This window comes from Panthera onca, chromosome F2 (assembly GCF_046562875.1).
Source record: "Panthera onca isolate mPanOnc1 chromosome F2, mPanOnc1 haplotype 2, whole genome shotgun sequence".
NCBI classification, from domain to species: Eukaryota; Metazoa; Chordata; class Mammalia; order Carnivora; family Felidae; genus Panthera; species Panthera onca.
Genome location: NC_138356.1, coordinates 19,210,919 through 19,234,768, shown reverse-complemented (window position 1 = coordinate 19,234,768; position 23,850 = coordinate 19,210,919). Strand labels below are relative to the sequence as shown.

The window sequence follows — 23,850 nt, the reverse complement described above, 5'->3', positions numbered from 1 at the left end:
TCCAACTGTCTGCCCTGTTTGCTTCCCACTACTTCTGGGCACTGTTGGAGAAATAGCACAACCGTGCTAATGGTTTCTATGTTTAACTCATGTCTTCAACTTCAGAGAGGCCCCAGAACTGCCTCATAATCTTTTTTTTTCCTTTTGTCAATTCTTGTTTCCTTTTCCTTGGTGATTTTACACAATTGGCATCACTCACTCTAATCTCCCCTATCCAATACCCAATCCTATTGTCCTCAGCAAACAATCTCACTTCTTTTTTTTAAATTTTTTAAATTATTATAATTTTTTTAAATTTACATCCAAGTTAGTTAGCATATAGTGCAACAATGATTTTAGGAGTAGATTTCTTAATGCCCCTTACCCATTTAGCCCATCCCCCCTCCCAAAACCCCGCCAGTAACCCTCTGTTTTTTCTCCATATTTAAGAGTCTCTTATGTTTTGTCCCCCTCCCTGTTCTTATATTATTTTTGCTTCTCTTCCCTTATGTTCATCTGTTTTGTATCTTAAAGTCCTCATATGAGTGAAGTCATATGATATTTGTCTTTCTCTGACTAATTCCGCTTACCATAATACCCTCTAGTTCCATCCATGTAGTTGCAAATGGCAAGATTTCATTCTTTTTGATTGCTGAGTAATACTTCCATCAAACAATCTCACTTCTTAATAAAAAGACAACATTTTAGGCATCAGATGTAATCCCACACTTGCTTCCCCCAGTCCATCTCCTACTTTACCTACAAATTTGACCACAATTTCTTCCATTGGTTATCATAACTTGCATCATACTGAATGCCACTCTGTAAGTCCTGCCTTGACCTGTCCCCAGAGTTTTAGACTCATATCTAACTGCTTGCTGGAAATACCTACTAAAATGCCCCATGGGAAACTCAAAGTGATCAATAGGAAGTGGACTTATTATCGTCCTTCATAAATTTACTCCTCTGTTCCCATCTTGCTTTGTGAAATATGCACGTATGACATTACCCAAGTCAGTACATTGGGGGTTAAAAAAATCTCCTCCCCTCCTTCACCCTCTCCAAGCAGTACTTGTGCTGGTCAGAGTTCTAAGATGACTCCCATTATCTTTGCCCCTGACATTATGCCCTATATAATTCCCTCCCCTTAAGTGTAGTAGATAGGACCTCTGACTTGCTTCAAACCAACAGAATATGGTAAAGATGATAGGATGTCAATGCTATGATTATGCTATATATGCTCAGTAGACTTGAATAAGAGAAAGTCCCTTGCTGATTTTAAGGAAGTCAGCTTCCATGATGTGAAAGCCACATGGCAAAGAACCGTGAATTGCATCTATGAGTTGAGAGCAACCCCGGGCTAAAATCCAGCAAGAAAACGGAAACCTCAGTCATACAGCCACAAGTAAATTAATGCTGCCAACAGTCTGAATGAATTTGGAAGCCAGATCTTTCTTATTTCAACCTCCAGATGAGAATGCAACCAGGCCAATATCTTAATTTCCAGCCTTGTGAGGTTAGACAGAGGATCTAGTTGCTCCAGGTATGGACTTCTGATCCACGGAAAGTATGAGTTCCTAAATGTGTGATGATTAAAACTGCAGAGTTTAACATACTACTATCTCTCCAGATACTACAATTTATAAATGTGGGCTCATACGACCTCACTGGGCTCGTAAGTTTCATATGGTCTGCCTTTACATGATGAGTGCCAACTTTGCACCTACAAACCAAAGTTCATGCCTATATACCCATGCTACTTAAAATCTAAACCCAAGAAAGTGAGGCCAGGAAAAAGCAAGATTCTCTCTTTTATATGCCAAAAGTTCATATCCTAGTTTCCTATATAATGCAGATACTTCTGTATGGATAACTGATACCAGAGAGCTCTACATTTTTCAGAGGATACCCTATTCCCTACCTACTTGAGTGTGGCTTTGAAACATGGTCTCAAGAAGGTACCAGTATGAGAATATAGCCAAAGAAGACCAAAATCCTTTCATGGGATCTCATAGAGCATGAAAAGGATGAGAGAAGTGAAGAAGATGTCATTCCAGGAAAACATGTGGAGTCATATCAAACAGATTTCCATGGGAATTAGGCAAGGAGTTGCCTACTGATGCAGCAGGCATAGGGGATTTGGTTTCATAAGTAAATGGCAAACCAACAAGCCAGTATGTAGAAGAAAAAAAGTGTCAGACACATTCTATAAGCAAAGATCAAAGTCAAATCTACCCTGTTCTCTCAGTCAGTGCTTATTGGGGAGATGAGGCTATTGCAGACTTGGTAAGGTTGGTTCCCCAACGACCGGAGTAAATGAATCCACGTAAGGGTGAACTTACTACATAAGATAACAAAGGACGCCACGGGAAATAGAGAATAATCGTTAGTTTGGACAAAGTGAAAGGTAACTTCGTAAAAATCTTTGTTTACCTTTCTACAGATAAGCTATAAGCACTGAATTCAAATTCTTTATGAAAAGAAAATAAAGTCAGTTTGAATTAATATGGAATGAAACCTTTTTGTGCAAGTCTGAAGCTTCTATTAAAATGGAATATACAGATTCTCATATCTTGAAGCATGATACATAGCATAATATATAACAATATGTTCAAATTCAAGAGTATCTTATGGAAAATTATTATTTTTTTATTTAAGTATTATTAACATACAGGGTTGTAGTAGTTTCAGGTGTTCAATATAATGATTCAACAATTCTATACATTACTTAGTGGTCATCAAGATAAATGTACTCTTTTTTTTTTTTTTTTTTTTTTTATTTTTTTTTTTAATATATGAAATTTACTGTCAAATTGGTTTCCATACAACACCCAGTGCTCATCCCAAAAGGTGCCCTCCTCAATACCCATCACCCACCCTGCCCTCCCTCCCACCCCCCATCAACCCTCAGTTTGTTCTCAGTTTTTAACAGTCTCTTATGCTTTGGCTCTCTCCCACTCTAGCCTCTTTTTTTTTTTTTTTTTTTCCTTCCCCTCCCCCATGGGTTTCTGTTATGTTTCTCAGGATCCACATAAGAGTGAAACCATATGGTATCTGTCTTTCTCTGTATGGCTTATTTCACTTAGCATCACACTCTCCAGTTCCATCCATGTTGCTACAAAAGGCCATATTTCATTTTTTCTCATTGCCACGTAGTATTCCATTGTGTATATAAACCACAATTTCTTTATCCATTCATCAGTGGATGGACATTTAGGCTCTTTCCATAATTTGGCTATTGTTGAGAGTGCCGCTATAAACATTGGGGTACAGGTGCCCCTATGCATCAGTACTCCTGTATCCCTTGGGTAAATTCCTAGCAGTGCTATTGCTGGGTCATAGGGTAGGTCTATTTTTAATTTTCTGAGGAACCTCCACACTGCTTTCCAGAGCGGCTGCACCAATTTGCATTCCCACCAACAGTGCAAGAGGGTTCCTGTTTCTCCACATCCTCGCCAGCATCTATAGTCTCCTGATTTCTTCATTTTGGCCACTCTGACTGGCGTGAGGTGATATCTGAGTGTGGTTTTGATTTGTATTTCCCTGATAAGGAGCGACGTTGAACATCTTTTCATGTGCCTGTTGGCCATCCGGATGTCTTCTTTAGAGAAGTGTCTATTCATGTTTTCTGCCCATTTCTTCACTGGGTTATTTGTTTTTCGGGTGTGGAGTTTGATGAGCTCTTTATAGATTTTGGATACTAGCCCTTTGTCCGTTGTGTCATTTGCAAATATCTTTTCCCATTCCGTTGGTTGCCTTTTAGTTTTGTTGGTTGTTTCCTTTGCTGTGCAGAAGCTTTTTATCTTCATAAGGTCCCAGTAATTCACTTTTGCTTTTAATTCCCTTGCCTTTGGGGATGTGCCGAGTAAGAGATTGCTACGGCTGAGGTCAGAGAGGTCTTTTCCTGCTTTCTCCTCTAAGGTTTTGATGGTTTCCTGTCTCACATTCAGGTCCTTTATCCATTTTGAGTTTATTTTTGTGAATGGTGTGAGAAAGTGGTCTAGTTTCAACCTTCTGCATGTTGCTGTCCAGTTCTCCCAGCACCATTTGTTAAAGAGACTGTCTTTTTTCCATTGGATGTTCTTTCCTGCTTTGTCAAAGATGAGTTGGCCATACGTTTGTGGGTCTAGTTCTGGGGTTTCTATTCTATTCCATTGGTCTATGTGTCTGTTTTTATGCCAATACCATGCTGACTTGATGATGACAGCTTTGTAGTAGAGGCTAAAGTCTGGGATTGTGATGCCTACTGCTTTGGTCTTCTTCTTCAAAATTACTTTGGCTATTCGGGGCCTTTTGTGGTTCCATATGAATTTTAGGATTGCTTGTTCTAGTTTCGAGAAGAATGCTGGTGCAATTTTGATTGGGATTGCATTGAATGTGTAGATAGCTTTGGGTAGTATTGACATTTTGACAATATTTATTCTTCCAATCCATGAGCAGGGAATGTCTTTCCATTTCTTTATATCTTCTTCAATTACCTGCATAAGCTTTCTATAGTTTTCAGCATACAGATCTTTTACATCTTTGGTTAGATTTATTCCTAGGTATTTTATGCTTCTTGGTGCAATTGTGAATGGGATCAGTTTCTTCATTTGTCTTTCTGTTGCTTCATTGTTAGTGTATAAGAATGCAACTGATTTCTGCACATTGATTTTGTATCCTGCAACTTTGCTGAATTCATGTATCAGTTCTAGCAGACTTTTGGTGGAGTCTATCGGATTTTCCATGTATAATATCATGTCATCTGCAAAAAGCGAAAGCTTGACTTCATCTTTGCCAATTTTGATGCCTTTGATTTCCTTTTGTTGTCTGATTGCTGATGCTAGAACTTCCAGCACTATGTTAAACAACAGCGGTGACAGTGGGCATCCCTGTCGTGTTCCTGATCTCAGGGAAAAAGCTCTCAGTTTTTCCCCGTTGAGGATGATGTTAGCTGTGGGCTTTTCATAAATGGCCTTTATGATCTTTAAGTATGTTCCTTCTATCCCGACTTTCTCAAGGGTTTTTATTAAGAAAGGGTGCTGGATTTTGTCAAAGGCCTTTTCTGCATCGATTGACAGGATCATATGGTTCTTCTCTTTTTTTTTGTTAATGTGATGTATCACGTTGATCGATTTGCGAATGTTGAACCAGCCCTGCATCCCAGGAATGAATCCCACTTGATCATGGTGAATAATTCTTTTTATATGCTGTTGAATTCGATTTGCTAGTATCTTATTAAGAATTTTTGCATCCTAATCAAAACCACACTCAGATACCACCTCACGCCAGTCAGAGTGGCCAAAATGAACAAATCAGGAGACTATAGATGCTGGAGAGGATGTGGAGAAACAGGAACCCTCTTGCACTGTTGGTGGGAATGCAAATTGGTGCAGCCGCTCTGGAAAGCAGTGTGGAGGTTCCTCAGAAAATTAAAAATAGACCTACCCTATGACCCAGCAATAGCACTGCTAGGAATTTACCCAAGGGATACAGGAGTACTGATGCATAGGGGCACCTGTACCCCAATGTTTATAGCGGCACTCTCAACAATAGCCAAATTATGGAAAGAGCCTAAATGTCCATCAACTGATGAATGGATAAAGAAATTGTGGTTTATATACACAATGGAATACTACGTGGCAATGAGAAAAAATGAAATATGGCCTTTTGTAGCAACATGGATGGAACTGGAGAGTGTGATGCTAAGTGAAATAAGCCATACAGAGAAAGACAGATACCATATGGTTTCACTCTTATGTGGATCCTGAGAAACGTAACAGAAACCCATGGGGGAGGGGAAGGAAAAAAAGAAAAAAAAAGAGGTTAGAGTGGGAGAGAGCCAAAGCATAAGAGACTGTTAAAAACTGAGAACAAACTGAGGGTTGATGGGGGGTGGGAGGGAGGGCAGGGTGGGAGGGAGGGCAGGGTGGGTGATGGGTATTGAGGAGGGCACCTTTTGGGATGAGCACTGGGTGTTGTATGGAAACCAATTTGACAGTAAATTTCATATATTAAAAAAAAAATAATAAAGAGATAAAAATTAAAAAAAAAAAAAAAAAGAATTTTTGCATCCATATTCATCAGGGATATTGGCCTGTAGTTCTCTTTTTTTACTGGGTCTCTGTCTGGTTTAGGAATCAAAGTAATACTGGCTTCATAGAATGAGTCTGGAAGTTTTCCTTCCCTTTCTATTTCTTGGAATAGCTTGAGAAGGATAGGTATTATCTCTGCTTTAAACGTCTGGTAGAACTCCCCTGGGAAGCCATCTGGTCCTGGACTCTTATTTGTTGGGAGATTTTTGATCACCGATTCAATTTCTTCGCTGGTTATGGGTCTGTTCAAGCTTTCTATTTCCTCCTGATTGAGTTTTGGAAGAGTGTGGGTGTTTAGAAATTTGTCCATTTCTTCCAGGTTGTCCAATTTGTTGGCATATAATTTTTCATAGTATTCCCTGATAATTGTTTGTATCTCTGAGGGATTGGTTGTAATCATTCCATTTTCACTCATGATTTTATCTATTTGGGTCATCTCCCTTTTCTTTTTGAGAAGCCTGGCTAGAGGTTTGTCAATTTTGTTTATTTTTTCAAAAAACCAACTCTTGGTTTCGTTGATCTGCTCTACAGTTTTTTTAGATTCTATATTGTTTATTTCTGCTCTGATCTTTATTATTTCTCTTCTTCTGCTGGGTTTAGGCTGCCTTTGCTGTTCTGCTTCTATTTCCTTTAGGTGTGCTGTTAGATTTTGTATTTGGGATTTTTCTTGTTTCTTGAGATAGGCCTGGATTGCAATGTATTTTCCTCTCAGGACTGCCTTCGCTGCATCCCAAAGCGTTTGGATTGTTGTATTTTCATTTTCGTTTGTTTCCATGTATATTTTAATTTCTTCTCTAATTGCCTGGTTGACCCACTCATTCGTTAGTAGGGTGTTCTTTAACCTCCATGCTTTTGGAGGTTTTCCAGACTTTTTCCTGTGGTTGATTTCAAGCTTCATAGCATTGTGGTCTGAAAGTGTGCATGGTATAATTTCAATTCTTGTAAACTTATGAAGGGCTGTTTTGTGACCCAGTATATGATCTATCTTGGAGAATGTTCCATGTGCACTCGAGAAGAAAGTATATTCTGTTGCTTTGGGATGCAGAGTTCTAAATATATCTGTCAAGTCCATCTGATCCAATGTATCATTCAGGGCCCTTGTTTCTTTATTGACTGTGTGTCTAGATGATCTATCCATTTCTGTAAGTGGGGTGTTAAAGTCCCCTGCAATGACCACATTCTTATCAATAAGGTTGCTTATGTTTATGAGTAATTGTTTTATATATCTGGGGGCTCGGGTATTTGGCGCATAGACATTTATAATAGTTAGCTCTTCCTGGTGGATAGACCCTGTGATTATTATATAATGCCCTTCTTCATCTCTTATTACAGCCTTTAATTTAAAGTCTAGTTTGTCTGATATAAGTATGGCTACTCCAGCTTTCTTTTGGCTTCCAGGAGCATGATAAATAGTTCTCCATCCCCTCACTCTCAATCTAAAGGTGTCCTCAGGTCTAAAATGAGTCTCTTGTAGACAGCAAATAGATGGGTCTTGCTTTTTTATCCATTCTGATACCCTATGTCTTTTAGTTGGCGCATTTAATCCATTTACATTCAGTGTTATTATAGAAAGATATGGGTTTAGAGTCATTGTGATGTCTGTATGTTTTATGCTTGTAGTGATGTCTCTGGTACTTTGTCTCACAGGATCCCCCTTAGGATCTCTTGTAGGGCTGGTTTCGTGGTGACAAATTCCTTCAGTTTTTGTTTGTTTGGGAAGACCTTTATCTCTCCTTCTATTCTAAATGACAGACTTGCTGGATAAAGGATTCTCGGCTGCATATTTTTTCTGTTTAGCACACTGTAGATATCGTGCCAAGCCTTTCTGGCCTGCCAAGTTTCAAAGGAGAGATCAGTCACGAGTCTTATAGGTCTCCCTTTATATGTGAGGGCACGTTTATCCCTTGCTGCTTTCAGAATTTTCTCTTTATCCTTGTATTTTGCCAGTTTCACTATGATATGTCGTGCAGAAGATCGATTCAAGTTACGTCTGAAGGGAGTTCTCTGTGCCTCTTGGATTTCAATGCCTTTTTCCTTCCCCAGGTCAGGGAAGTTCTCAGCTATAATTTCTTCAAGTACCCCTTCAGCACCTTTCCCTCTCTCTTCCTCCTCTGGGATACCAATTATGCGTATATTATTTTTTTTTAGTGTATCACTTAGTTCTCTAATTTTCCCCTCATACTCCTGGATTTTTTTATCTCTCTTTCTTTCAGCTTCCTCTTTCTCCATAACTTTATCTTCTAGTTCACCTATTCTCTCCTCTGCCTCTTCAAGCCGAGCCATCGTGGATTCCATTTTGTTTTGCATTTCGTTTAAAGCGTTTTTCAACTCCTCGTGACTGTTCCTTAGTCCCTCGATCTTTGTGGCAAGAGATTCTCTGCTGTCCTGTATACTGTTTTCAAGCCCAGCGATTAATTTTATGACTATTATTCTAAATTCACTTTCTGTTATATTATTTAAATCCTTTTTGATCAGTTCATTAGCTGTTGTTATTTCCTGGAGATTCTTCTGAGGGGAATTCTTCCGTTTGGTCATTTTGGAGAGTCCCTGGCGTGGTGAGGACCTGCAGTGCACTTCCCCTGTGCTGTGGTGTATAACTGGAGTTAGTGGGCGGGGCCGCAGTCCGACCCGATGTCTGCCCCCAGCCCACCGCTGGGGCCACAGTCAGACTGGTATGTGCCTTCTCTTCCCCTCTCCTAGGGGCGGGATTCACTGTGGGGTGGTGTGTCCCGTCTGGGCTACTTGCACACTGCCAGGCTTGTGTTGCTGGGGATCTGGCGTATTAGCTGGGGTGGGTAGGCAAGGTGCACAGGGGGTGGAGGGGCAGGCTTAGCTCACTTCTCCTTAGGTGATCCACTTCAGGAGGAGCCCTGTGGCAGCGGGAGGGAGTCAGATCCACTGCCGGAGGTTTGGCTCCGCAGAAGCACAGAGTTGGGTGTTTGCGCGGAGCGAGCAAGTTCCCTGGCAGGAACTGGTTCCCTTTGGGATTTTGGCTGGGGGATGGGCGGGGGAGATGGCGCTGGCGCCTTTGTTCCCCGCCAAGCTGAGCTCTGCCGTCCAGGGGCTCAGCAGCTCTCCCTCCCTTTGTCCTCCAGCCTTCCCGCTTTCCGAGCAGAGCTGTTAACTTATGACCTCCCAGGCGCTAAGTCGCGCTTGCTGTCGGAACACAGTCTGTCCGGCCCCTCCGCTTTTGCCAGCCAGACTCGGGGGCTCCGCTTGGCCGGCGAGCCGCCCCTCCGCCCCGGCTCCCTCCCGCCAGTCCGTGGAGCGCGCACCGCCTCGCCGCCCTTCCTACCCTCTTCCGTGGGCCTCTAGTCTGCGCTTGACTCCGGAGACTCCCTTCTGCTAATCCTCTGGCGGTTTTCTGGGTTCTTTAGGCAGGTGTAGGTGGAATCTAAGTGATCGGCAGGACGCGCTGTGAGCCCCGCGTCCTCCTACGCCGCCATCTTCCGGAACCTCCAAGATAAATGTACTCTTGATCCTTTTTATCTTTTTCACCCCTCCCCCCAACCTCCCTTCTGGCAACCACTAGTGTGTTCTCTGCATTTAAGACTCTTTTTTGTCTTTTTTCATTTGTTCGTTAATTTTGTCTCTTAAATTCCATACATGAGTGAAACTTTAGCATATGGGTTAAGTTACAAATGAATACATGAAACCCTTAGTAACCATTTACATTTATCTTATAATCAGAAAGATTATTGTACATTTTTTAATTAAATGTAACAAAACCAACTGTAAAATATATTTTTTTACTTACCTGCTATTTCACTTTCTGCCCAGAGAGCTGCAGATCCAGATAAAGTTCTTTGAAGCTGTCCACGGTTTCCTTGTTTAGACTGAAGATGGTCAATGAGAAATGGGATTGGCTGGTCAGGTGTCTCAGTTATTAATTTGGTCATTAATTCCTGAAAGCAAAATACAGCATATATGTGTATCTAATAATAATTGTGAACACTTACATAGTACTTACTACTGCCAGCACTGCTCTACCTACTTTATATACACCAAATGATTTAATCCTAATGATAATCTTTTCAGGCAGGTACAAGCTATTGTCCTCCTTGTGAGGAAAGTGAAGTACAGAAGAATAAACTATGTTACACAGCTAACACACACAAAGCCAAGAAATATTTACTTACATTTATTTTTCTTATTCTACTTGGCCAAAGAAATACTACAACTTTGATCTAAATTCTTTTAAAACTTATAGCCCAAGGGGCTCCTGGGTGGCTCAGTTGGTTGAGCGTCCGACTTTGGCTCAGGTCATGATCTCCTGGAGGTTTGTTACTTCGAGCCCCGCATCAGGCTCTCTGCTGACAGCTCAGAGCCTGGAGCCTGCTTCTGATTCTGTGTCCCCCTCTCTCTCTTCCCTTCCCTTGTTCGCATTCTGCCTCTCAAAAATAAAGAAACATAATAAAAAAACAATTTTTTAAATTATAGCCCAAGAATTTTAAACTTCAGATTACTATTTTGAGAAATACATTACAAACTAAACTTTTGGTAGACTTCACCATATACCTTGTATACAAACGTTATTTTTTCCTTCTTAACCATATCCCAAAATGAAAAAAAAAAAATCGTTGGAATGAACATTAGAAGCAAGTTAATAAGCCACCGACTCACAGAAACCAAATAATGTCTTAAACTAGTCTCCAAACAATATTTACTTTTTCCCAAAGCCCTGATGGGTAATCATTCTTCTTTTTTTTAGTGAGTTAAGCAATGGAGATTTCTCTACTTGCTGAAGCAGACTGTTCCATTTTGGGGTAGCTATAATGATGCCTTAAATTGGGCAGAAAGCTGCCGAAGGGTGATATCTATACATTGTTTTTTTTTCTAGTCAGGAACAGCAAAGAGCAAGCTCCAATTTGTGGTCAATTAAACTGTTCTCATAAGAACAGCTGCCAAGCCACGTGGATATCTTTTGTGCTGTGTAACTAGGTTTGTGAATTTGTATGCACCATTGTACATTCACATCAGTCACGTTTCACCTTGCTAGTTTTAGCCCAGAATTCTAGTCTGTCAATTGTCATTTTCAGTTTAGATTCTGTGAGAAACAATGTCTTATGAGTGGGCCAGAAAATCAGATATTAGGAGTACTAACAGAAGGGATACTGGAAATTCCCCATCCCATTGTCTTTTTAAAATTTTTTTTTCAACATTTTTTATTGATTTTTGGGACAGAGAGAGACAGAGCATGAACGGGGGAGGGGCAGAGAGAGAGGGAGACACAGAATCGGAAACAGGCTCCAGGCTCCAAGCCATCAGCCCAGAGCCTGACGCGGGGCTCGAACTCACAGACCGCGAGATCGTGACCTGGCTGAAGTCGGACGCTTAACCGACTGCGCCACCCAGGTGCCCCTACCATTGTCTTTTTATGTTGGTGGCCTGTTTCTTCTGCCTTGAATGCTCTTCTCTCAGATGTTCAGGTGCCTGGCTTGTCATCATTTGTCTCTAATGATATCTTCTTAAGAGAAGCTTACCCTAACCCAACTTCATAAGTCTTTATCACTTCATTATCTTATTTTCTTCCTATCATTTAGCACTCTCCAGAATCATCTCATTTAATATTTGTTCATCTTTTTGTGCCTGCCTCTGCTCACCCTCTACCGCAGAACTGAAAGCGTGAGAGTAGAGAGATCTCTACTCTCTCCCTAGAGCCTAGAACTCTACAGAGCTCATAGCTGGTACTGAATGAATGAATGAATAAATGAAAAAATGAGTTCTTAGTTTACTGACCCCAGGTACATAATAGTAATTAAAGTCTCTTTTTGTCCTAATTAACAACAATTAAAGCATGCATAGATTTCTTAGCCCAGAAGAAAACACTCTTCAAATTTCCTATACAAGAAACTGCTGTCATGATATCTCTGGGATATTTGTTCACATTGCCAACAATCTAGGAACACACTGATTTACCCAAGTAGAGGCTAAATGGACCTTGTAGATGACAAGATTCCAAGGTGATCTCAGAGACATGGATAAAATAATTCACAGCATCTCCAAAACGTGCAGATTGAACATAGAGCTGGAGCTAAAAAGAGCAAAGGATTTCTACCACAAAAATACTATGTAGCAAAATATTTAACAGACAACTGTGATTTTTTTTTATATGCTGAAAAAGTAAGCAAGCAACCAGTTGGCACAGGTCTTCTTTATTTCTTTTATTTAAGATCTCAATTATTAATTATAACTAAAGAGGTCATTCCTATACTGTGGTTAAAGCAATGCAGGGTTCATTTAAACCCCAATTATACATCAGTGGAATGTAATTTAAAATATTTTGACTTCTGCCTCTATAGATGTATCATATTCTATTTAAATACATCATACATTACAAATAATGAAAAAGAAATAGAAGAACCAACTGGATTACTCTTGTCACAGAAGGCCTGGGCACTCAGATAAAGCAAAATCAGGTCAGATAATAAAGCTTTAAAGCCACAGTAATTTCTAATCTGAAACCTCTGAAGATCTCATGCACTCCTTTTTACCTTTCAACTTAGATGGAAAGTTTCTGTGTCTATTTTCCTACTTTTAAAATAAAATAAAGTGTTCCTATATTGTCTTTAGAAGATGGGTCACACAGTCTTAATAAGCCAAGTAATTATTGTTAAATTTTAAAAATATCACTAGTCTCGTAACTAATTTTGGATATCCTTGTATTCCATCAATGAATATATAGTAAAGACACAGGATAAATTTAGTCATAAACAAAATGAAAATAGTTAATGTTTGCAATAGGGTATGTTGAGTACCTTGGCTGGACAATAGCCTAGCTTTAGATTATTGTATTTATAAAAGGAATTATCCTCCCACTCAATCCATGTATCCACCAACAAAGAACAAGAATAATTTTGAGCACTTGAACTGGATAGAAACCTCTCTTCTCAGACCTGAAAATTTAAATCCTTGTATTTGCAAAGATGCTCTGGCAACAAAAAGGTTGATCTCCACCACCATGATCTCCTCCACCCAAGATTTATATACAAAGAGAACAGAGGGGCACACAGATTGAAGAAAAGAGAAAGGAGTCATGCACCTGATGTCAGGCTGGAGATAGAAACCCGACTGCAGAAAAGTTTCACAAGGATTATTCACACAAGGAAGAAGCGATTCCAGAACAGCAATCGGTGTCAGGTAAGGAGGCTGAACACGAGGAGGAAATGTTCTGTGCTTCCAGCGGGGGTACGGGGGGATGGGGGCTTAGCTACAATTCTTACCATCAGTGCAAGAGCTGTGACATGAAATTCCCTGGGTGCTTGAACCTGACCGAGATGGAGATGCTGCGCCTGGCTGTCCGCACTATATTGGCCACCGTGAGCTGTGCTGGGTGGCGGCCAAGAGAGCCTGCAGTGCGAGCTCCTACAAGGCAGGCAGGCAGGCAGGCACACTGCGCTCCCTCGAAGCTTCGCGCTCTACCTCTATGGAGGCCCGGCGCAGGCGCAGATCCAGACACACCCCAGCGTGCACCTTCCGACGAGCTGGCGTCGAGGGCGTACCCACCCGCCGACCCGGGAGACCTAACCGCGTGCGAGCTCCTAGGGGGCAGAGTCCCTGGGTAACTTGACGCCTTTACTGCCTGGGGATGCAATCATCTTCGCAACTGCCCCAAGGAGAGCCACCAACATCGCTTTTGGGGGGGAGGCACCCCAAACCTGTCCCGGGATGCAAGCTTCCTGGAAGGCCGGAAATCAGGGCACACCCTGAAGACGCCTCACCACCACCACCCCGTCCTGTAGCCCCAGAGCTGGCTGCAGGGTGTCAGGATATCCCTGTGTCTCCGGAGCCTCACCCCTTGCCAGAAACCTACCCCTCTTGCCCCGCCCAACAAACATACCGCGAGCCTCCACCCTCAGACCCTATGGGGATGCTGGAACCGCACCGTGGAGTTGCTCCCCAGCTCTGAGGACAATGCACCGGGCCCCCGACTTCCAGCTCAATGACAAAAGCCCTCCTTAGAGCTCAGGCCGACAGCTCAATGGCTGCCCTGAACTTGGAAAAGATTTGGAGAGGGCATGCCTTCGCCTCTTCTACTAATGGCCTTGCCTGCCCCCTTTTCACCCAGGAATCCGGCCTATAGTGTGGGGCGTCCTCCTAATTTGCTGCTTCAGAGATTTTCAAGTCTTCCTTTAGCCAAGGATCCCTGGGAAATGTTGGTTGTGGGCACATAAAAATTGAAATAACAATGGAAGTGGTAATAGCACTCCTGCCCTGGAACAAAAACATTTGTGGAAATTTTAGTCTAAGGACCTGGGGCTTAGTAAAATATAAGTATTAATTTTGATGTGATCTATTTGCACTCACAGGCTTAGTTAAATTTGAGGCATTCAAGTTACAAACAGAATGTATTAACTGTCACCAATGGAGGATTTCATTCATACTTAACTAATATCAATAATATTACTAATGTAAACGAAATGCAAAAGACACAGGATAAGGTAATGATTACACACCAAAGCTTTGAAATCAGATGGACACTTTAAGTCATCTTCTACTTATTAGCTGTTTGACTTTGGGTAAGACCATCACTTTAACATTCAATACTTCATCTGCTAATTGTAAATGATAATACATACTACCTAGATCATAGAGTTGCCAAGAGGATTAAATAAAATGATTGCAAAGCATTCATAAAGTGCTTGGGATATATGTAGCCTACGCTGATAGGCTGGAAACTGTCTCCCAGAATCTCCTTTGTATGATCTGGGTTAAAGTTTCCTAGTGTGAGGAATTCATAGGAGACTTGGGAAATAGGAGAGAGAAGCTGAAGAAATTATTCTCCAGAGTTAAATGCAAGCATATGTGGGGCAGATGAGAGATTCACAGGAGTTTCCCAGCAAGTTTGTAGAAACCACTGCAGACTGGGATCACTCTGGAAGCTCCCAAAGATACTGGAGAACTGCAGCAGCTTCCAGGCGAGCATTTGAGAGCCACCTGCTTCTGTGTTCCAGGCAGAGATCTTCAGGGTCACCACCTCCTGCCTTTGGTGAAAGCCGCACAACCTTCAGCAGCATTTCCCTGGCCTCTGTGCCCCCCCTTCTAACTCACCATCACATAAACCCTGTAAGACCCAGATACATAGAGTGGCTTCTGTTTTCCTGACTGAACCCTTAATGATCCACCCAAAAGATGTGTTAGCTAATATTTTCACATTTATGATTACTTTGATCTATTTGCATCATAATATTTTATATGTTTATATGTTATTACTACTACTATCATTACCATTTCTATCACATTTTTATAGCATACATTTTTGATGCTATATATGCACATTGCATCTTTTTATTGGCTTTATTTTTCTGGTTATGAAACTAATAGATGTCCTCTTAATATAGTTTATTATCAACTACAGTCTTTAACTTCATGAATATACTATATATTGAGACAGTCCCCTGCATTAATAGCTGTTCCCTTGTTAATTACAATTTCGTTACTGGTACCAATTCAAATACACTAATTTTAAAAATATACATAGGAAGATAACTTTCTTTTAAAAAATTTTGAAAAACTACAGAACATAGATCATTAAGCAATTACTGGATGCAAACATGTAAAGACAAATGGAATTCAGGGCCATTATAACTAATAATAAGACAACTGTGTACTATATATAACATTATCAAAATTAACGAGCTGGAAAATGAATACTAACGACGACTGTCTCAAAACACTATTTATTTTAATGTCCAAGCAAAATCATGAGTGAGGAGGTAGCTCATCACAGAGTCATTATTAAAACTGGAATAGTAATCAGCTCATAGAAATTATTTTAATAAAAGATCATTTCATTTAATGAAAGCTATGGGATCCCTTGGTCAAAAAACAAACAGAAAAGCACATATGTACACACAAACACCAAATTTAACATAACATTACATAATATTTTGTTTATCCACCCATGGGTTTCACTGACTCCAAATTAAGAATCCTTGCTCTGGGTCCCAGAGTATACAGACAGTATGGCATTCTGCCCCAAAATTACTTTACTTAATTACTTCCTTGGGATTAAGTTACATTTTACTTCATTACCCTAACAGGTAAGTACTACTTTTGTTCCTCTTAACCTCAGGAGAAAGTTATCGAGAAACAAATCCATTTCTAAAATCTAGCTTTCTCATTATATAGTCCTTTTGTTAAATCAGTAAATATGCAGGACATTATACTCCATTATGGAGGTGGTGTCAATCAGATATATTTTTTACTCAACACCCATAAATATTTTTTTTTAATTTTTTAATGTTTTTATTTATTTTTGCGACCGAGAGAGACAGAGCATGAGCAGGGGAGGGGCAGAGAGAGAGGGAGACACAGAATCGGAAGCAGGCTCCAGGCTCTGAGCTGTCAGCACAGAGCCTGATACGGGGCTCGAACCCACAGACTGTGAGATCATGACCTGAGCCGAAGTCGGATGCTTAACCGACTGAGCCACCCAGGCGCCCCTAACACACATAAATATTTTAAATATTAATTCTATATGGTACATTATTATATGTATAATGTTATTTTAGTTCGAAACTGTTTTAGGATCTGATGGTTGAATTAAGTCTAAATCTGCACGTTTCAATTTTTTTCTTTTTAATTAGATCTTATTAAAATTTGCATTTGAAATCTCAACCTTTCGAACACCCACTCCACCCCCCTACCCAACTAATGTCATATATAGGCAGGTAATGGACATTGGGCTACCAAAAAATTCATGAGAGAATGTCCACTTAAAATTCAGTTGTCCCAGAAACACTTTTCTGAAACATTTTAAATTTATGCCACCATTCCTAAGTTGATCAAATCCCATTTGGTTTCCACCCACACTGGAACCCATGCTTTCCTTTCTCTCCTTCATTTTATCTGAATGGAAGTAGAACAAGGAGATTTTTTTGTTTTGTTTGTTTCGTTTTGTTTTGTTTTTTTCCCCTGCCTCGTTACACCTTTAAGCTCTGTTATGGGTTTTGCCTTTGGCCAGGAAGAAGTTCCAATGCAGCATCTAGGGTTCCATGCACAAGTGAGAAGGGGAAAAGCATCTGTTTCATGTTTTTCTGTCAAATCCTTCTATTCATAGAACTCAAATTATCTGCTGGTCATTCAACCTTCTTCTACCTCAGAACCATGCCCACACCTGCCCTAAACTCACTTCCCTCATTCCCAATCAAAACCAAGATTTCATTGGAACAATGATCTCAACAGAAAAGGAAGCAAAGTGAATAGCAGTGATTAAACTATCATGTATTGAATCCAATATGTACAAGTGTCAGGTATTTTATGTAATCATTCACTATAAATTAAAGGCTTGTATACAAGATGCACAACCCAACTAGTGTACGTTCACTTTTACAAAGGTGTTTGTTAAATCCTTGCGTATTTCTGGTTACCTGCCCCTCATCAACAACCCACCAATGCAAACCAACACACACACACACACACACACACACACACACACACACACACACACAACAATACAGGACTAGGAAAAAGAAAATCTGTATTCCTATTTTAAAAGGCTCTTGTCCCTTTTTAAATATAAGTTAATATACAATTAGGTTTATAATACTTATTTATAATAAGTAATAAAAGCCATCTAATTAGCCTTGTTGTGTATTATGGAATATAATCTAGATAATCTAGGGAAAGTAAAAAGTAAGTTGTTTTATAATCCTTTTCATAATATAGGCAAATAAGTAAATCTAACCAGTGGAACTATCGAATGATGACAAGTGATGAAATATTTTGTCTAATGTCTACTAATCTTTCCTCTAATACACAAGTTTCCTTTCAGATTATTGAGTATTTAGTATCTACTTTGAGAAAATCTTCATATAAAAGTACAAGCTTATAATTAAATTTCCAGGAAAATATCAAGGTTCCCAGTGAAAAATATTAACATACCACATGGAAATATTTCCAGTTAGGGTATTATATTGTTCAACATAAACATCTATCAAAGCAACTTATTTGGTGTTAGGTAGGAATTTCTAGAGTCTTACTTGAAAATACCACTGTAGGAGTAAAATATAGGTGATACTCAGCAGAAATAACAAAGCACTTCCAAACTCAAAGAAATTAGTTAAATCAACCCATGATGGAAGTAGCAGATATATGTATGTACGTCTGTATGTATGTGTGTATGTATATACATATGATAAGAAGAAGGATGCCTCTCAGTTGAGTATGAATTTATTTGTTTTAGCCTTTCATCATTTGTAAAGAATATGTAACGAAAACAGAGTCTTCAGCATGACAGAATAATGAGGAAATTTAATAGTACGTGTCCATTACTTCCTCTTACAACTAATCATCTAAGGAAAGGATGTACACATTTCTGTCTCTATGGCAAGCATAACTTTAAATTGTTGATGGATAGATTGGACTATCATAGGTGAACACTGCTACGTAGTTAAGTCCTAACTATTCTAGCACCCTAAGAGTCATAAATCAAGTGGCCTATTTCTAGAACTTACATTTTTCTTTCATTAATCTATTTGCCAAACTTCACCATCATTACAATATCTTAATAGCTATACAATAAATTCTGATAGCTTGAGGAAAAATTCATCCGATCTTGTATCACTCACTTTTCTATTTATTTTGTCAAGATTGTTCATTTTTCTCCTTTGGATTAACAAAAATTCATTCAACTTTTCCTTATGCTAATCTGAAAGTCTTACACACTTGTAATATTCTTTTTGTGACTTTCCAGAGATGATAAATTAATACTGACTTAGCCGCATTAAGTCATTGGTCCTTTCCCCTCATCTCAGATTTTGCAAGGAACTTAGAATACTTTGATTCCATTTATCACCCTTGGCATTAGCATACATTTGTATGTATCCACATATTTACTATTTTTATTGCTATATTTCTTCCTTCATCTCCAACCATCCATCTGGGATCATTCTCAGCAACATAAGGAATACCTTTTATTTTAGTAGTGCCAAATTCTGTGGGGTTTTTTTGTACCAGCCATCTTTTTTTTTAGACCTAAAGATATTTTCACTGAATCTAACTATATATTGGGATTACTTTCTTTCCATTTTCTCTTGTTTCCATTATTATTTTTGAGAATTCAGCCACATTTCTTTAAAGAAAATGTGAATTTTCTAAGGATGTTTTTAATATTTCCTCTTTTCATTACTTATTTGCAGTTTTTAGGAGCATATTTTGAAATTACTATAAATTCATAGGAAGTTGCAAAGATATGTACAAAAAGGTTCATGCACCCTTCATCCAGCTTGCCGCAATGTTAACATCATGCAAAACTATAGTATAATATCAAAACTAGGAAATTGACACTGGTACAATCTGTAGAACTTATTTACATTCCCCAGTTTACATGCATATGTGTGTGTGTATGTGTGTAGCTCTACACAATCTTACCACATGTGGAGATGGTTAACTGCACCATCATCACAAGACTCCTTCTTGCTATCACTTTATACTCATACCCTCCCACTCCCATGCTCCATACCTAAGCCCTGGCGACCACATTCTGTTCTCCATTTCTACAATTCTGTTATTTCACAATGTTATATAAAAGGGATCATGAAGTATATATCCTTTTGAAATTGACTTTTACACTCAACACAATTTCCTTGAGATTCATTCAAGTTATATTGATAAGCACAAGAATAAAAATAGTTTATTCCTTTTTACTGTTGAGTGTTATTTCCAAGATGTGGATGTACTATAGTGTGTTTAACCATTCAGTAATAACTACCAATAATCATTGAAGGACATTTGGTTAGTTCCACACTTTAAGTATTATGAATAATGTTACCATGAACATGCATGTATAGGCTTTTGTGTGAACACACATTTTCATTTCTCTGGGACAAATGCTTAAGAATACAATTGTTGGGTTGTAATGCTAAGGTCATTCTTACTTTTAAAAGGAACTTATAAGCCTTTTTTGGAGTATTTTACATTCACACCAGCAATAAATGAGTAATTCTAAACATTCTTATAGGTTTATAATGATACCTCATTGTTGTTTTAATTGCACGGTGGCTGTACCAGTTTACTTCCCACCAACGGTGTAAAAGGGCTCCCTTTTCTTCACATGCTCACTAATACTTAATATCTCTCTTGTCTTTTGACAATAGCCATTCTAGCAGGTGTGAGGTAATATCTCATTATGGGTTTCGTTTGCATTTCCCTGATGGTTAATAACACTGAACATCTTTTTATGTATCCTTTGTCCATTTGTATGTTGTCGGGTTTTTTTGTAAAAATGTCTCTTCAGGTCATCTATTTTTAATCATATTATTATTATTATTTTGCTATTGAGTTGTATGAGTTTCTTATATTGTGGATATTAATTCTTTATCAGCTATCTAGTTTGCAAACATTTTTTCCCATCCCATAGGCTGCCTTTTCATTTTGTTGATTATTTCTTTTGCTGTGCAGAGCTTTTTAGTTTGAAGTAGACCCAATTTTTTATTTTTGCTTTAACTGCTTGTGCTTTTGGTTTTATATACAAAAATTGTTGCCAAGACTGATGTCAAGGAGCTTTTCCTTTGTTTTTCTTCTAGGACTCTTACAACTTCAAACCTTACGATTAAATCTTTAATCCATTTAAGTTAAAGTTTATGAGTGGTGAAAGACAAGGGTCCAATTGTACTCCTTTTCCATATGAATAACCAGTTTTCCTAACACTATTTATTGAAAAGACTGTCATTTCTCCATTGAGTATTCTTGGCTCCCTTATCAAATATTAGTTAACCATATGTGCATGGATTTATTTCTGGGCTCTCTATTCTATTCCATTGATTTACAGTGTCTGTTTTCATGCCAATACTACATTGCTTTGATTTCTATAGCTTTGTAGTCTAATTTGAAATCAGGAATTGTAATACCTACAGCTGTGCTCTTCTTACTCAAGATTGCTTTATCCATTTCGGGTTTCTTGTGGTTTCATGCAAATTGTAGTATTTTTTTTCTATTTCTGTGAAAAATGACATTGGAATTTTGATAGGGATTGTACTGAATCTATTGAGGTTTTGAATAGTGCAGACATTTTAACAATATTAATTCTTATAATCCATGAACATGGGATATGTTTCCATTTATTTGTGTTTTCTTCAGTTTCTTTCATCCAAGTCTTATAGTTTTCAGTGTACAGATCTTTCACTTGGTTAAGTTATCGCTATATATTTTACTTTAGAGGTATTGTAAAGGAGATTATTTTATTTCTTTTCCCAATAGTTCATTGTCGGTGTATAGAAATGCAACTGATTTTTATATTGATTTGTATCCTGAAATTGTACTGAATTCATTTATTAATTCCAACAGGTTTTTGGTGCAGTTTTTAGGTTTTTTTATACATAATATTATGTCATCTGCAAATAGAGACAATTTTACTTCTTTCTTTCTGATTTGGAAGTCTTTTATTTCTTTTTCTTGACTAACTGTTCTAGCTAGGACTTTCAGTACTGTATTCAACAGGAGTGATGAGTGTGGTCACCCTTATCTTGTTCCTGATTTTAGAGAAAAATCAGGAACTGATTTCACCACTGAGTATAATGTTAGCTGTGGAATTGTCATACATAGTCCTTAGTTTATTGTATGTTCCTTCTATACCCCATTTGTTGGAAGTTTTTTACCATGAAAGTTGAATTTCATCAAATGTTTTTCCTGCCTCTATTGGGAGTATCATGTGATTTTCCCCCCTTCATCTGTTAATGGGGTATATCATGTTTATTGGTCTGCATATGTTAAACCAACCTTGCAACTCAGGGATAAATCCCACTTGATCATGGTTTATAATCTTTCCAATGTGTTGTCGAAATTCAGTTTTCTAGTAATCTGTTGATAATTTTTGCATCTATATTTATCAAGTATATTGGCTTGTGGTTTTCTTATAGGGTCCTTATCTGGGTTTGGTATTAGGGTAATGCTGGCCTCGTAAAATGAGTTTGGGAGTGTCCCTCCCCTTCAATTTTTGGAAGAGTTTGAGAAGAATTGTCATTAATTCTTTAAAAAAAATTTTTAATGTTTATTTTTGAGAGAGAGAGAGACAGAGGGACAGAGAGTGAACAGGGGAGGGGTAGAGAGAGAGTGAGACACAGAATCCGAAACAGGCTCCAGGCTCCGAGCTGTCAGCAGAGAGCCCAACACGGGCTGGAACTCACAAACAGCGAGACCATGACCTGAGACCATGACCTGAGCCGAAGTCGGAGCTTAACTGACTAAGCCACCCAGGCACCCCTGGCATTAATTCTTTAAATGTTTGCTAAAAATCACCAGCATCTTGGGGTGCCTGGTGGCTCATTCGGTTGAGCATCCGACTCGCTTTCAGTTCCGGTCATGATCTCGTGTTTCGTGGGTTCGAGCCCCACGTCAGGCTCTAAGCTGACAGCAGGGAGCCTGCTTGGGTTTCTCTGCCCCTCTCTCTCTGTCCCTCCCCTGCTTGTGCTGTCTCTGTCTCTCTCAAAATAAGTAAATAAACTTTAAAAAAATTTTTTAAACCACCAGCATCTCTTTCATTTGTAATTCTTATTACTGAGTCCTCTCTCTTTTCTTCCCTTGGTTAATCTAGCTAAAGGTTTGTCAATTGTGTTTACCTTTTCAAAAAACCAGCTCTTCATTTCATTGATTTTTTTCTATTGTCTTTCTAATCTGTATTTATTTCTCCTCCAATCTTTATTTCTTCTGCTAACTTTGTATTAGTTTGCTCTTTTTTTTCCTAACTTTTGTAGTGTAGGTTGTTTGACATTTTTCTTTTCTCTTAACATAGTCATTTATCATCCCTTCACTTTCAGCCTATGTGTGTTCTTAAAACTAAAGTGATTCTTCCGTAAGCACCATATTGTTAGATCTTGTTTTTAATCCATTCAGGCACTCTGTCTTTTGACTGGAGAATTTAGTCCATTTAAATTTGAAGTAAGTATAGATAAGTAAGGATTTATTATTACCATTTCACTTATTGTTTTCTGACTTTTTCTTGTTCCTTCCTTCCTTCCTTCCTTCTCTCTTGTTTTTCTTTGTGATTTATTTTGCATAGCAATATAAATTCCTTTCTCTATAGATATCTTATAGACATTACAGTCTACTTTAAGCTGATAACAAGCAACCTTCAATGCATTAAAAAACTCTATGCTTTTTTTAATAATTTTTTTTAAATTTATTTTTGAAGGAGAGAGAGAGACAGAGCATGAGCAGGGGAGGAACAGAGAGAGAGGGAGACACAGAATCCGAATCAGGCTCCAGGCTCCAAGCTGTCAGTACAGAGCCCAATGCAGGGCTCGAACCCATGAACTGTGAGATCATGACCTGAGCCGAAGTTGGACGCTTAACTGGCTGAGCCACCCAGGTGCCCCAAAAAACTCTATGCCTTTAAAAAAAAGTCTACACTTTTACTTCACCTCACCCACATTCTATCTTAATGGATGTCACACTTTATACCTTTTTTTCTTTTACTAGAGATAAAGCTTATTTTTCAAATCACCATTATAGTTTTAGGGTATTCTGGATTTGACTATATATTTACTTTTACAAATGAGTTTTACACTTGTATTTGTATTCATATTGTTACTTAGCATCCTTTCATTTCAGCTTGAGGAACTCCCTTTAGCAATTCTTGTAACAATGGTCTAGTGGTGATGAACTCCCTCAGTTTTTGTCTGGAAATGTCTTTACCTCTCCATGACTAAAGGATAGTTTTGTCAGGTATAGTATTCTTCATTGGAAGGCCTTTTTTTTTCCTTTCAGCACTGTGAATACATCATCCTTTCTCTCTTGGCCTGAAAAATTTCTATAGAGAAAGCTGCTGATAGCCTTGTAAGTGTTCACTTGTATGTAA

The 23,850-nt window shown here is 38.7% G+C and overlaps 1 protein-coding gene across 1 annotated transcript in view; it reads right to left on the bottom strand.

Moving 5' to 3' along the window:
• The window catches only part of CF2H8orf34 (chromosome F2 C8orf34 homolog), a 408,213-nt gene that overhangs the window by 317,146 nt on the left and 67,217 nt on the right, over window positions 1-23,850 (bottom strand). Inside the window, 1 exon segment of the mRNA XM_060610698.3 lies at window positions 9,811-9,958. Within this exon segment, the coding sequence (XP_060466681.1) occupies window positions 9,811-9,958 (148 nt within the window).